At 42.3% G+C, this 16,533-nt stretch overlaps 1 protein-coding gene across 1 annotated transcript in view; it reads right to left on the reverse strand.

Moving 5' to 3' along the window:
• Positions 1-16,533, reverse strand: part of akap12b (A kinase (PRKA) anchor protein 12b) — a 45,928-nt gene that overhangs the window by 17,109 nt on the left and 12,286 nt on the right. The window contains exon 2 of the mRNA XM_084001071.1: positions 6,465-6,540. Coding sequence (XP_083857197.1) covers positions 6,465-6,540 — 76 coding nt within the window. The remainder of the gene's footprint in view (positions 1-6,464; positions 6,541-16,533) is intronic.

Below are 16,533 nucleotides of genomic sequence, written 5' to 3' on the forward strand. Positions count from 1 at the left end.
CCACTCCTTACCCAGCTGTATTTCATGAGAAGTTAACTGGAAATGTTCCTCACAATTGCTCCTCTTGGCTGCTTATCCATCTCCCTTACCTCAGTCTCATGCACTGCTCTGTTTAACATTAGGATTTGGCAAAGATCCAGTAACTTGTGCTTAAATCTTCACTCAAAAAGTTGTTCATCTTAACAAGTCATTTCATCTCAACTGGGTGTTTAAATCTAATTTTTCCTGAAAGCACCAGCGGAGTGAGATAATTCCAGTTGTTTCCACAACAATTTCAGTTGTTTTTAAGACTTTTTCTTGAAACAAATGTCGGCAACTTCAGTCAAAGTGGAGCAAGGCCCATCGCTACAGTATCAAATATCCAGTATCAAGAAGATTACATTTAATTCTTGCGTACGACACAAGCGGAAAAACTTCACCTCACTGACACATTCTTGGCACTTATTTAAAGAAGATTGTATCATTAATTGCAGGGTAAAAATGACTTATTATAGTATATGGATACATGCTGCATTGCAAAAAAGGGGCCATAACACTATTAAAGGAGGAGTAGGAGGAGGGGTCCGTCACATTCCTGGTCCATTCTCTCAATCCTCCATGTGCCTGGGGGAGGTGAGGGGTTGAGGAGGGAGATTAGGTTCCCTGATGCCGGGAAAGATGAGAGAGGAGCACCTGCAGAGACAAGCGGATCCTCAGGGTCTGAGGGCCCTGGTGGGAGCCAACCATGAGTTTGACCTTATTACTGTAATCTTTGCCCTTGTAGGACTATTGTTTACATACTGAGCCGAGCTGTTTAGTTCCGTTATTATAAATGGTTTGGATTTGATTTGTGTTGATGCAACCCTTGCTAAGCCAAAAGTGGTCAAACTCAACAGGTAACAAACTGCTGGACTGGAGGAGGCAGGTGGAGTAGGCAAGTTATGCCATTGCTACTAAGCCACTGTTAGCATTAAAAGCATTTTACTCACCAGTCAATAAGATATGTTGTGAATTCAGCATCAAACTTAACTTGACTTGAAAAGCAAGACCATTGTTAACTTGTATTCTTGTCTCCATGGCATAATTTTCACCTACTGAAGTTAGCATGCTAACCAGCTCGCCCTTGTCCGTCTCGTTAGTTTCCAATAGCGACTTGCTGTAGCCTCCAATCAGCCCTGAGGTAGTAGTTAAAGTTCTTGACAATAACCACTAGCCACTTCTGGCAGGAACCAGGTTCGACATTAGAAAAAATGTTATGAATTGCCCTTTCAAGCTGCTTTGATTTAAATATTTCAATTTACAGTCAGTAAATATTAAAAATATCCATAAAGTTAAATCAGTAACTCAGTGTTGAAACCACAGAGCCATAGTGGCCAACACTGCATTTCCCCAGTTTAAAAAAAAGAAAAAGACCAATGTAGCCTGCACTTCCTGCTGAGCAACAAATGGTCGACAAAGTTCACGACTGGCTGGAGAACATGGCTGAACTTTTAGCTGAAAAAGAGCCAGATGTTTCCCTCAGGAGCTGATGGAGAGGGAATACTAGGGCTTACAATCATCAGAAATATCTGCAGTTGAAAGCTGCCTTCACTCAGTGTCTGCTGATGTTGGATGACTAATAGTTTTTGTTAAGAGGACGGAAAACTTAATTGTTGCAATTTAACGGCTGATGATTTTCTGAGTAAAAATTTCATATTCAACTAAATTCTGTTTTTGTTCTCTCAAGTGCTCTAAGGGTTGCGATGTTTGTTAAAAGCAGAGTTTTTGAATAGACCATCTGATGGCAATTCACAGGAGCAACCAGCTAAAAGATTAGATTTCTGATCAGCTTGCCATCGGCTCATTGGGAGGGGCGGGGAGGTTGCTGGTCATGTGGACTGTCAGAAGTAACTTAAACTTCATTCCAATAGCTGTAACACTGGTGATGGACAGACAGATCACCTCTCTGACCGGCTCAGAGACAACTGGTGACAAATTGCAGATTTTTTAATAGATTCTCCTACTCCCTCTTGCCCTGAAGTGTATCCTTAAAGCGCCCAATAAATAACAAATGACTGCATAAAAAATAATTGAACAAATGACTGGACAGTGATGGATCGTAAGGGATCTAGAGGCTTTTAAGCACTCCAATCTAAAAGTCTGCCTCTCTAACACTTTCCTCTGGGATCTCTTCATCTCAGCGAGGGGAGAGAAATCATTCTGATGTCTGGTTGATGGATCAGTGTCTGCACAAAGTGCAAACCAAAACTCAGAAGAATTCCTGTAGTTCAAGTAAAAGTAGAAAAAGATGCAGAACCATTTAATAGGAATCATCAACGATAATAAGTATTGTCAGCAAGAATGTACAAGGAAAATGGGCAAAAGTCCAGTAGGAGCGATGTGGCAGCTGGATTGCGTTATGATCACTGTACAGCGTGAATCCATATTGGCAGAGATCAGACGGAGCTTAAGTGAAGGGAGAGGTCCCTTCCACAGGCATGATGAACATTTTGGCTACAAGACTACGAACGTCCCCAGAGCCGAGTCTGAGTAAGTCCATCCTGGAATGAAATCATGGCCACACATATACACACACACACGCACACTTACAGTACACACAAAGTCCAATATATCCACCCTGTAAAAGTTTACACCTGCAACCAGAGGAAGAAATTAAAATGTAGCACAAAAGAGACTCTAGGTAATAATTCCTGACGATTCATGACACACCTGGGACAAACAGCTTTTGAAAACTTTGCCTAACTCTTTGACAGAGTTGGACTGCTGCATGTGCGTAGCAGCAAAACTGGGTGTTTTAACTACAGTTTGTTTTCACTATCGATTAAGACTTTGTGGCCATTATTTTTTTCGCTGATTCAATCTATTGTTTAGTCTATAAGATGTCAAAAATTATAATGATTGTCCTGTGAAAGTTGCCAAAGTTTTTAGCATCATTTTCCAAAAAAACAAAGAGCTTTTGTTTATAATAACATAAACTAAAGGAAAGTTACAAACACTCACACTAAGAGCACGTTCCTCTTTTGGATTGACACCAGCTCATTGTAGCTGAAACCCGTTTGTGTACAAACTTTAATGTTGGAACTTAATTAATTGATTTAATGTGGTGAACCACACCCATATGGTCCTGTGCATATAGAGTGAAACAAACAGATGTGCATGTGTTTGACCGCTGACTGACGTCCGCCGTTTCTTCAAATACGCACATACTGCAACACACTCACACAGTCAGCACAATCTCCCACTGAAGCCATCCAGAAAACTTCATCTGTCCTCTTTCGCAGCCTGCAAGCCATCTGGGAGGGAGCGGCAACTCTCTGGCCAGTGGATTACATCAGCTATGATGTCATTCTTTGGGCTGCCACTGCACCCCCATACGCCCACACCCTTGAAAAAGCAGCAACCCAAACACACACACACACACACACACAGGCTGATGCGATCGTCAACATGGAAGCCAAAGAAAGCACACATCAAATGTTGTTGTTAATAATGAGATAAACGAGTGAAAAGATCAATGATACATTATTCACTGGCTGTACAGATAATGAAATCTAGTCGGAGAGACAGGTTTTAGTCTGATAAAAAAGAACTAGAGAGATCACAGTCTCATTTTGATTATTTGTAGGAATAATCCAAGTTGGAAATAGGTGGCTGCATCATTCACGGCTGACTGTGTCTTAATGTCTTTCTCCCTCCTCATCCTTATCTATTTTTACTCCTCCAGGCTCTGGCTCTTTTCTTGCCTCTCTCTTCTCTGCAGCAAAGCAACATTTCTGAGTGGTCCCCACAAAACTCTATTTCCATGTAATATTCATCCCGTCCCCTTCTCTCAAATAACCTGCTGTAAACTCCCCGAGCCTCAGGCCTCCTGCCTGTTCTTTCTCAACCAATCTGGCACCCAGCGAAGGTTAACACAGACTTAAAAAATGATGTTCAATCGCAGTTTCAGCCAATCAATTGACATCTATGGTATGTTTTCTGTTAAAAAACTGAGAAGAGGTCCCAAAGCCTCTGCACAGGAAGAAAAAGAGGCAGCGACCACATGTTTCCTGCTCTGCATTTTCAGGATTTCTCAATAACCAAATTACGAATGTTTCCACATCCCCTTAGCAGGGCACAGTCACCTTGAGTGAACCAGCAGACTCACTGTTTGTGTTCGCAATAGGGATCGACTACTGACGGACACACTGGAAAATGTAAGTCCACACCTTCCTCGTGCTTTTGTACCACTTTAAACAAATACTATCAGTGATTAAATTAAACTTCCAATGACAGATGATAGAGTCAAATATTTTTACTGAAATATAGCCTATACATATATGTCTGTATCATACATTCAAACAGGGGTGTTCCCACTTAAAGGGCCATACAGAGTCCGATAGTCCAAAATTAGGATTCAGTTATGAAGAATGGGAGCAGAGGTGAGATATTGAGTTTTTGCTGTGTGTGTGTGTTTTTTGTGTGAGTTTGGGGCCTGGTCCTTTAACTGAAAACACTTCTGGCAAGCCTGGTCGGGGCAGATTATAACTGTGTGTTTGCACGTGTGTCAGTCTTTTGATCTGCCGCTCGTCTTTTGTTGTTTTATGTTGTTATCAGAGACTCCTCTTCTCTTCCTGTCTCCCACAATGCTCTGCTGCCTTTATCAGGCTGCACAAGAGCTCGAGCAGCGCTGGGATGTGAAACCTCTATCTTCTCTCTCCCCCTCTCTCTTGACCCTCTGCATCTCTCTTCTTTTCACTCCCCCTCCTCTCCTCCAATCTGTAGCCTTGAAGCTCTTTCACAACTTCACTTGTTTTCGGTTTATTTGTCGCCTGTTTTTATTCAAGCTAGTGAGAGTGCCAGGTTCGGTCAGCTGGTCGGTTGATTGATCAGTCAGTTCACATTTCATGGATCCACTCTATTTTGCATTCAGAGCAGGTCAAGTAGGGTCGAGTCAGTTTAAGCTCTGATCACGTGCTATTTCATTATGCTCTCAGAAGGAAAAACACATGTTTCTGAGTGAGGAGAAGAGTGTAAACTTAGGTGTCAAATACCTCCAAGATTGAGTGTAAAAAGAGTATCATCACTCGCTTCCATTTTTGCTTTCTTTCGCTGCCCTTTTCAAAAACTATTCTGTGAAATTTAAATCCAAGCCAGAAAGTGCAACAGAAACAGTGTTACATGTCGTTCTCGGCCTGAAAACTGTCACACAGTCTCTGACACAGAGAATAAAGCAGAGAGAGTTGGTTTTGTGTACATGAAAGCGAGTGGTCTGCAGCTTCTGGTCGTGTTTGCTTAAGTGAATAAGATCTAAGCATTCCTGCCAGTGAAAATATGCGGCTTCTGTTTGTTTCCATTTTTCTATGTTACTAATTAACTTACAGTTCATTTCCACAAATGTAACTGCTTCAACAACCAAATAACCCCCTTATATTCTACATGCTACATCGACTCATATACCTACTCTTAGGAGGGTATCGGGTTACTCCACAAACGGACTGAATCACTTCATTAAATATCTTATTAAACAGGTTATTTATGTGACATATTTCAGTGTTTTAAGTAGTATTGGGTTACTCCTTCCCCTGGGCTATAACATATTATGATGTGCGCAGGTTGCTCTGTGCGAGGCCTGGGTCACGGCCTGCTAAATATTTGGGGAGGGAGTACACGCCCCTGCAGCCCTCCCAGACTGAGGGAGACACGATGAAATGACAATGAAAATAAACAAACGCCGCTTTGGAGATATGAGTTGGACACAGCAGGTCTGTGCACATAAATGTTATCCAGTTTATTACTGGGAAGTGATGAGTACCTAAGATTACTGGTTTAGGACTTCTTCCACCTCGGCCCTTTTCAAATGTTTCCACTTTAAAAAAGCAAGATTTTGAGTCGTCCAATAAACAGTGAGACAAAGTGACATGTCAAAGATGTGAGCTTCAATGCTTCAATTGCACGTGCTGCACTGTGTGAGTTAACATTTCCATGCTCTCACCTGATGAGCTAAGTAATAATGAGGGAAACAGGGAGAAAGACTATGTTGGGTGTGTGTGTGTGTGTGTGTGTGTGTGTGTGTGTGTGTGTGTGTGTGTGTGTGTGTGTGTGTGTGTGTGTGTGTGTGTGTGTGTGTGTGTGTGTGTGGCTCCTATGTGAAAAGCTCATGTAGGTGTCCCCTGTCTGTTGACAGAGGGATTAGTTTAGGATCAAGTAGATCTCGCAGAGCCATGAAGACATCTGCAGACAAGAATTTGCACACACTGAAATACACACACACACACACACACACACACACACTGAAAACTGACCCCACACAAACAAGCTTACCTTCTGCCACCGATGGAGAAACAGTACAAAATCCCAGACACAAACACACACAAACATTGCCACTACTTAACCACAAAGACCACAGGAACAGCACCCACAGTCATGCTGTGTAAATAAACACACAATACAGACACACACATACACACACACACACACACACACACATATATATATTCACACACCGTCTGCCAGGGTGTTGTCCTCCGAGTGTCCGTTCAGGCTGGTCATGCTGGAGATCTGGCCATTTTTCTGCAAAGACTGAAAGAGAAAAAGGAAAAAAGAAGAAAGTGAGTCAACAGCTTTTTATTTTTTTTTATCTGAATCCACGAGAAGCTCAACATGTTGGGAAACAATGTTTTCACTTTCTTTCCAAGAAGAAACTCAGATAAGAAGGTCTTTGTCACCACTCATACCCTGTCTAATGCTTTTAAAAAATAATGCCAACCAGCAAACACGACCAGCCCGTCATGTTTTATGATCGGCCTACAAGAGGCTGTTAGAGCCTTAAATGGCGTTCATGCTGCCACTGCTTTCAAAAGCCATAAATAGTTTAATTATCAGCCAGGGCAAGACAAAAACACCAAAACAAGAACCAAAAATGGGCAGATTCACCTCAGGTCACATTCACAACAACTCATTAAAATGACAACATTGTTCAGTCAGCTGATTTTGTTCAATGCGCGAGTTACTAATGGTGGTCAGCAATCAAGTCTGTACAAGAGCCAACATCACAGTGAAAAGAGAATATTAGGGGATTTTTAGTTATACAATGGATGACCAACATGTACCATATTAATCAGACTTTGGTCAATAAACCCTCTGACCCGCTGATATCTGTCGTTTGTCGGCAGTGGAAAAGGGTTTAACTGGCGTTCATATACCCAGGTCAAATAGCTGCTCTTTTTATGCTCTGGATCCAATCAGCATTGGTGTAAACACGACACCCGAGTAAACACCCAAATATTCACCCTTATTCCTGCTTTAATGTCTTTAAAGCACAGACGGTGAAGACAGAACTGCCACATGTCCGGTGCTGTTGAACCAGAAACACTACAGCTACACTGGACTCTGGGATGAAGGAGTGAGCGCAGCCTCCAAATAAGTTTCAAAAACATGCAATCGTTGATCAAAGCTTCTCTCACTCTCACTGCTCCAACCCTTTTTCAGGAGCATCAACCCGGGGATGAGATGTGACTGGTCATTTTTATCAGTTTACACAGTCGGTTTCCCTCCCCTGTGTCTGTATGTGTGTTTTATGACATCCCTCATTGTGTCCTCGGTCCATACAGAGGGGCAAACTCGACTGGAGTCGAGTGGCAATGGAAAAGGGGTCAATTACTGTCATTTTTCATTATGGGCAAACTACAAGTGTGTTAACAAGTTTAAAAGATTCAACCTGGCTCACAGCACCTTGTCAGAGGATCTGAGTCCTGACAGAGCTTCTTTTTTTTTGGCAGCAACCATCTCCGACTGACAGTCTTACAAAAGAAGGCCGGCCAGAGCTTTTGTCTGTCCCAGCCAGGGGAGAGGGAACCAGAGCCTCCCCACAGAGCTGCTAATCTAACTAATGGACAAGTCAGGCTCCATTCCCAGCAGCCTGAAATCCTTCAGGATAGACCTGTAAAATGACACCACAGAGAAGGCACTCTGCTGGGGACAGATCGGAGAGAGATTTGGTAAAAGATGCGAAAAAGAAAGTGAGAGCAGGTTGGGAGAGCGGATGGAGGGAGGAGCAGAGCTGTCCTACATGTAATGGTGCTGTAACTGTTTGGGAGAGATACAACAAAGACCTCTGCAGAGAGGGGAGGAGTGTGTGTTATTGCATCCAAACAAAAGAGACAGAAGATTTAATTAAAATGCTTAGAAATGTAAGAATAATCAAGCTGAAGCAGAAGATGTGAGTTTAATCTGACTGGACTCTGTCCACCTGTGACTCTGTGTCCAACAATCCCTGAGTTGAAAGGTACAACATTGAGGGTTGTTACTAATGATCATTTGATTATGTTTTCTATTGATGACTACTGTTTATCAGCTGTTCAATTTATTTAGTCAGCGAGTGTTTCATAGTCAACAATAGTCATTTATAATTAGTATTGTCAGTTACATTTACGTCGTTAGCAAGTTGTAAAAAGCAACAAGTGATTCAATGTTTGGCCATCTGGCTGCATTATGTGGAACGTCCACACATACACACACAGATCTCAAACACACTGTTGCTCTCTGTCAATACTGCAACCCCGTCCTCCCCTGGATCAGTAATTAGGCAGGACTATGAACTTGAATCACTTGTTTGTTGGCCGAACAAAATATCAGATTTTGATTGTGTTGGCTTCTTTTAGTGATGAGGCGGCTTCTGCTGCGAGTGACTGTGATTGGCTGTAGATGTAATCAGACGTCTCAGAACACATTTACAGCAAAAAAAGAGAGAAAAAACACAATACAACCATGCTTTTTATTCTTGTTCACTGGAAGCCAAGTGCTCCCGCCCTGTGAGGCTCATAGAGACATGGAGAAGCTCACAGTGAGGTCATGTGCATTATGGTTCCTTAAGTGCTCGTGGTGCCCTTCTGTCTAAAAGGCTCGATCCACCCAGGAACACAATAGTTGAGTGGAAACATGCAAATCTAAATCAGTGCAGATTGTGCAGCTCCTCCATCCAAACACCCTGAAATAATGAATTTTTTTTTTTTTTTTTTAATGTCCCGGGGGTCAGATTCTTCATGAACATGTGGGGTCTTCACACTTCACTTTTGTCCTTTTAAAGCAACTAGGACCTCTGATCAGATTTGGTGTGCGAGCCGAGCCCAACGCTGACCTCCAGACCTGCAGTGACCCCGCCTTCCCTCGGACTACCTCATGACTGGCATTCCCAGCATTCCTTGCCCTCTCTTCAACAAAATTCCTCATACCACCCCCTACCCCACCCCCCACCAACACCTGACTCTGCCCTCAGCCCATCCCACTCCCCTCTCCAAAAAAATGTTCACCCTCTGTCCCCAAGTTACTTCATAGGCCATCCCCCCTGACCCCCGTCAAAATGCCACTCCGCCTCATGGGTGTCAAAAAAAGTTGCTGCTATATTCCCATTGCAGAATTTGGACTGACAGGAAGTGACCCGGGGTTGGGCCAGTGTGTCCAGCCCGATGTCCCCAAGACTTGCGTCTGAGAGCAATGCAGGAAGTGGACTATTACTGTTTCCCATCACAAACCTGCACCTAATTTATGCTTCTATGATATTTTATATCAGTATTGTTGTGTTGAATTCATTCTAACCAAACCAAAAACATGTTTTACTTGCTATATGCAACTATATTTTACATCTGTGCTATACTTTTATTTCTGTAAAGGAAGTCTTTTGAGACATGAATGAGACGTGAAAAATTGCTGCCATTAAATGCTTTAGGGTTTTGGAGGCTCATCCACTATCAATATCGTCATACAGTGACAGGGTTGCGAAATGTGGACATAAATATTGAATATCATTTTGTTGTTCCAGGGCTGAATAAATAACATTTCTTAGGGAGCGTGCAACAGAGTGACGCCATGATTTTGTCTCCAACTGCAGATAAAATAATAATTAATGTACATTTTGAGGCGATTCTTTACTGCAGTCAGTTTCACACTGCTCTCCCACTGTCTTTAGATTGTTTTTCATGCTGGCATTTTTATCCGTGCTTTTATTGCATTTGCGTTACATCCTTACCATGTGAAATATAATTTTCATCTTTTTTATGTTGTTAACATTCTTGGCACCCTTGAAAGAGATTCTTACGCTTTCCTGGCTCGATAAGGTTTGGATAAAACTGAAGGTTATATTGGATCTATCTCTTACGGAAGAATTTGAAGTTTAAACTTTTGACCTTACTTCAACACAGTCATCGATATTTGCGTAAAGCACCTCTCGTATAATCAAGCGAGGAAGGATCTCATATCCCTCCCATACAGAAATGACTGAGAGTATGAGGTGAGGGAGGAGGTGGAGGAATTATAAGAATTCCAGTTTCAGTTTATCATTTCGGTGAACTGAAACTGAACTGACCTAAAAATTGACGCTGGTACTGCGACGTCTGAGCTGCTTTGAATTCCTCTCACGGAATATGTCGAAGTTACACTGCCAGTTGTGCATTTTTTGACGTCTGCCTGGTCAACATGGTCTGCCACAAAGACCCAAAGACAGACATAGACCTGTTGCAAAAAGAAAAAGAAAAAAAAGTGCACAAAAGAACAAAACAACTGCTGTAACAAAACAACAGCTGGGGCAAAGAAAGGGCAGGAGAGCGTTTTGTCTTCTGGAATGAACATAATAAAATATAATGTGATTTGAGCTCGTTGGAAAACATTGAAGATGCCTTATTTATTTCTATTTATGAATAGAAGTAATGTAATGTAATATTCTCCTTGTGCCTATGTGGGTTTCAACCGAGTACTTCTTCCCACAGTCCAAAAACATGCTCATTAAAGTGGCGATTCTATAAGTGCCCATAGTTCTGAATGGGAGCGTGACTTGGTTGTTTGTCTCTGTGACATGCAACGCACCCCCCACCCCACCACCTCACGCCCATGACCCTATAAGGAGAAGCGGTTTGGATAATGGATGCATGTATCCTGGTGTATGCTCATGGACCTGAGAAGCACTTTATGTTGCTAATTTTATGGACTACATTAAGTATCAGTAAACACCTCCGGCCTCTTCCAGCTCTGTTCATTTGTTCTCTGTCTGATCTCCATTTATCACGAGAGGCTTAATACTCACAAATAACGATTCTTATCCCCCCCCCCACCCACCCTCCTCCTCCTCTGCAGCCTCTTTCACTTAAGTGCATATACTCATCCATTAGGCAGAAGAACAGACTTCAGATAAGAGAAATAACTGCAACAGTTTGTTTCATCCAACTTCGAAACAAATCGTTTAAACAGGCAGGAACAGTGAGAGGCAGACAGGTGAAGCTGGACCGAAACACCGTGAAATCATAAATCCCTGCTGCTGTCTGCATTAAAGTGCAAGGGAAGTGATATAAAGATTTTTTTCTTTCTTTTCACAAATCCTGCAAAAATAGAAGTGAGATCCATTGTGTGAAGTTACTGAGAAGGCATTGTTTGTGTAGGTAAAACCTGACGTAGATCATGAAGTGTTTTGAGAGACACACTGACAATGTGTCCTGTTACTTGAATCACATATCACACATACACTGGCAGAAAATATTCACAAGTGCATCTTATAATTAATTTTATCATCTGCCAATGGAAAGTTTCCCTACACTGCACTATACGCTTTTGATCTTTTCATAGGATTATCTGACAATATGAGGAAGAAAGACTAGGGGCACCCTGGTGGTTGACCTGGTCCTAATTGCAGCAGCCATGGATTTAAATCCGATTCGTGGCCCCTCGCTGCCTGTCATCTCCAATATCTGAATAAAGGCAAAATCAATGAACTTCTGCCTCATCCTAAAGTAAATATGTCATCACAAGTCTCACATTACCCAGTTGAATCGCCCCATGAGCATTTCACTTGATTTTTTTTATTTTTTAAATTGTGCAGAAATACAGAGGTTAAGAGCTGTGCTGCACCAGCGCTGGTCCACACTAAGCTGTTGTCCATGACATCGAGCTGAACCTTCAGCTCATCAACACACCACATGTTTGGGCCAGAAATAATATTTATTGATCGGAAAACTCTGCTAGGTGCGTTCAAACCTTCAGGCGATCAAACATTGCGTGAAATCTTCTTTGGCACATCTTATATGACCTAAAAACAAAGGCTCTAAGATGATAAATATAAAAGTATTTCCAATCAGATTACTCATAATTACAGTGACCAACAATTTCAGGATCAGTAAAAGATTTCCCTGTGACCCTTTTCCATCCCTTTACATTTCTGCTTTCGCTTTCATCCCCAATTTATCTCTGATTCTTGTTCTCCTCTTATCTGCCTCTCTCATTTACTTCTTGGCTGCACCTCTTTAACTCAGTGGCTCCCGAGGAGAGACGACCCGCTGTCTCCTAAATCACTCCACAAAGGCCAGCGGAGGAGGATTTATATGCTTTAAACCAAACACAGAATGCTGCAGGAGGGGGGTTTAATGGAAAAGAAGAGGGTGACACAGCTGGCCAGTCGCATCTCAGACCCAGACCTGTCGTCTCACAGCGGCCTGAGAGGAGAAGCCAGACTAAGAAGTCAAAAAGAGGATTGGTGACCTTTATTTAAATCTGGCCTGCTCTTAATAATGGTATCAAAAAGGGAGCAGGACTAGTTCAAAGGAGCCTACAATAAGGGGTGAAATTGATTTGGGAGCTCACATGCACAAAAGGTCTTCATCTGACTTCACTTTCTTCTAAAGAACCTTTAATTTGCTTTGATTTATTGATTGCTGTGATTGATTAAAAGGTCTCATTCTGACATACACGCTTCATGCAGCTGAAGAGCTGATTGAATAAATCTGTGGAACTACGCAGATATGAGAGACAGGCAGCACATGCTAATATTTTCCAGCTCAACGCAACACTGGCTATAAACGTCAATCATAACACAGCGGCGATGAAACGAGAACAGCGGTCATAAACTGACTGCATCTGGCCAACGTGGTCAGTTTATCGCCAGTTTGTTGACAAGCGCTCAGTGAGGTGCTGCTGGAAAATATGCACAAGGAGAAAAAGTTATCTGTCCCCCCAACCCCCCAAAAGAAAAAAAAATCCCAACCATTTAACCTTGTGCAAACTCGCAGTAGGAGATAACAGGCTTTAAGACTGTCTGTGGGGTCGTAGGTTTTTTTTCTTTCTCTCACTCTCTTGTGCCAGTTAACCCGACAGCCTCTGACCTCTGAGGTGTGGACAGTCTCAGAGAAGACGAAAGGAAGATGACGCCGTCGGAGAGGAGGGTGGGTGGGGGTGGGGAATGGCTGGAAGGATTGGGAATGGGAAGATAAAAAGGTGGAGTGAGAGGAGCTGAAAGCAGAGATGCGGCGACAGGAGAGGAGCGAAGAGAAGAAGAGAAACAGAGGAGGAGGGAGAAGATGAGGAGGAGAGGAGAAGATCCTCCAACTATAACTGATGGTGGATTTTCATAGTGCTGCACAATATGCAAAACAAAAACTCATATTGTCATAATAAAGGCAGATGTTGCCATTGCGATTTCAGTGTAAATGGTCATTTTTTGCTTTACATTATCATTTGAATTGATGTGATTTTTGTTTTGCTGGTATTGCAGTTCCTGCAATTTGGGTATTGCACATATATGTATTGCAATTTTGATTCATTTAGATAAACTGAGCATTACATTTACATAGCTCTTCTGTATCGTTACAACAAAATACGCTGATTTTTTGTAAGGAGCAGCAGCAAGAGGTCTGTCAGGAGGGAAAAAATGTAGAGAAAAAGCAAAGAAAACAAAGAAAAAAGATTGCTGTCAGATTAGGGAAAAGTTCGACATTTTGGGAAACATGTTTGTTTTCTTGCTGACAGCTGGATGAGAACATTGGCACAGTCTCTCCAAGTCTGCGTGATTAATATCTCTGATATATAAGCCCCCTAAAAAAAAAAAAAAAAAACACTCAACTTGCAGCGATAGGTATTTGCCAATAAAAAAATGTTCCCCCTAGGTCTGACGGGAGGTTTCAGGGCTCTGTGTGACCATCACCGTCATATCTGTCTCCCTCTCCCTTCATGTCTCCTCACCCCTGCCAGCCCCCAATCTATTATCCCTGACCCCCACATTCAGTACATACCACAGATCAAAGTCGGACAAGACCCCCGAAGAACACTCTCACTGTTTCCACAAGTCATTAACTCTGCTCAGGTGCTCAGACTGAGGCTACCTGTGCTCCTGTGTGCATATTGTGTGTGAATGCATGTGTGTGTGTGTGTGTCAATATAAAGTCATATCCAGATAGTTAATGCATTCAATTATTCACTCAGTTTCACTCCAGCCATCTTGTCTGCCTCTGCTCTACACACAGAGAAGGACTAACTGTGTCATTTATTTATGGCAGCTTTCAGGAAGAGCTAGGTTACAATAAATCCCACTGGCAAACATTCAGACACAATCTGACCACTGACAATCTGTCTGTGTGTCGGTCCAAAGGTGTGGCTGCCAGCTTTTCTATTAGTTTATCTCTAATGAATGAAAGTCACATAGAGTCTTTTGTTAAATAAAAACTTATAATAACTGAACTATTCAGACTGCGATTGCTCAGACTCAGTAATATGATGATTTCAAAATAGGCTTGGCCATCTTAAAGGTCCTTATAATATCAGGATGGAATCAGAGCAGTGGAGACAAGACTTCAGATTTTGACCTATAGACAAATTAAGGAGACATCATGATGAGCATTAATCAGCATGTGGAAGAGAGGCATGATTGGGGAGAGTGCCACAAAGCCTGGGTATAAATTATAAATAAGTAGCATTATAAATGTGATGTATATACTGTTTAAATTTTAAATCTGGGGGAAAGACAGAACGGGGGTCATGCCGTTAACTACTGCTATGTGGATTGATGGAGAAAAGGTTGGATGGTGCGTCACTAGACTTTGCTCTTTTCAAGGACTGGACTCGTAGCTCAAAGTAAACACCAACATTCATGTTCAACTTTGACCTTAAATCCTCGAGCCATGAAAAATGAATGAAACGGCGTCAGCAGCTCCTGGATGACCACAGACTTTGAATATTTATGCACTGAGAGAAATCGGTGTCGGTTATGTAAGAGCTCCTCTGACCCGGCTTTTAAAGCAAACGTCCAAGTTGCTGTTTCATGTCAATCAGCAGCTCTCAGAGACTTGAGATTTGACTTCTTGCCTGCAGAAGCCACATGGATTACATTTATACACATATAATGGTTTAGGCTAATATGTTTTGGGATACCATAATTCCCCTATGGATTATGATCACTTCATGTGTATGTTTGGTGCTACGTTTCACGCCACACCTAGGACTCTGGAAAAGTAGGTCTCTTGTATCACTGTTGACTTTTTCAGTAAACAAGATCTTTTTCCCGTCACCTGAGGCTGACTTTGACTTTGACTTTAGTTGTTTAAACCTTGAAATTGTCATAATCAAGCTTAAAAAATGTATTTGAAGAGAGGAGAGAGTGAGTGTTGCTACTTTGCTTTGAAAATGAATCCAGGAAGCATTATATTTCTTTCAAGACTTCCTTGCTTATTTTCTTCACAAATTTGTGGGATCTAGATTGAATTTATTGCAAAAAGATCATGTCTTTGTAAAATAATGAGATTTTTTTTGGCAAAAAAACAAACAAACATACCAAACTAAAAAATCAGTGGTAGTCCATGATGTGTGGTCCACAACCTCTCAGCACTGGAGACCACATTGGTCAGTATTTGATTTCAGCTGTGTTCAAATACACAATGTGAGAAGAGAACCTGAGGGACACTGAGTTGGATAAAACCAAACCAAAAGGTTGAAATAGTCTAAGCAGCCAAGACTTGAATTTGTGTGAGTGTTTGCGCTTCTATGTGTGTGTGCCAGAGGAGTGGCTGGTTTATGAAAGGTTGAAATGCAAACTACAAAGACCTAACGACCCTGAAGCTGCGGCGTCCTCACACCTGTCACTCTGGGACAACAGATGAAACAGGCTCGTCCTCCTCTACCTACATCAGTGCATCTCTGACCCTTTCACCCCGAGTCTCTATACCTCCCACAATTTGTCTGTTTTTCATCACCCCCCCGATCCCTTCATCTGTGCGGCTGCTACACTTGAACAGCAAACGGAGCCAAACAACAACAACAGCCTTGTTGCAGGAAAGACCCCACAGGACACGATCATAATCAGGCCACGCTGGCCAGTGTTTGACCCCCAGGGGGCCGACTCTCGAACTGGGCTGAAATAACAAATCCACCCCCATTGCTGACCCCGCCTGTCATGAATCTCTAAATATCTCTGAGCCTCAATAAGCATCAGAGCTCCAGAGTCATATGTGAGAAAAGAAGATGACTGGCGGGGATGGGGAGGGGAGGGGAGGGGAGGGGAGGGGGGGGCTGGAACGCATTCAGACACTATAAACATGGTTTTAATTAGTGGGACTCTTAAACCAGACTTTGTTTTTTATGGCTTTAGGCCTCAAATTACTCATAGATTATTACCCCACTAATGTCTGCACATTTGATCTAAGTTTTGGCACATTCAAGGTTAAATGTGTCACTTAAACTCGAAGCTATACAAACACAGCGTCGCATAGTTTTGGAGAGTGTGCGTCACTGAGCAGCAGCTCCTTAAAGCCGAAGTCTGCACCTTTC

This window comes from Trachurus trachurus (genome assembly GCF_905171665.1).
Source record: "Trachurus trachurus genome assembly, chromosome: 24".
Taxonomy (NCBI): Eukaryota; Metazoa; Chordata; class Actinopteri; order Carangiformes; family Carangidae; genus Trachurus; species Trachurus trachurus.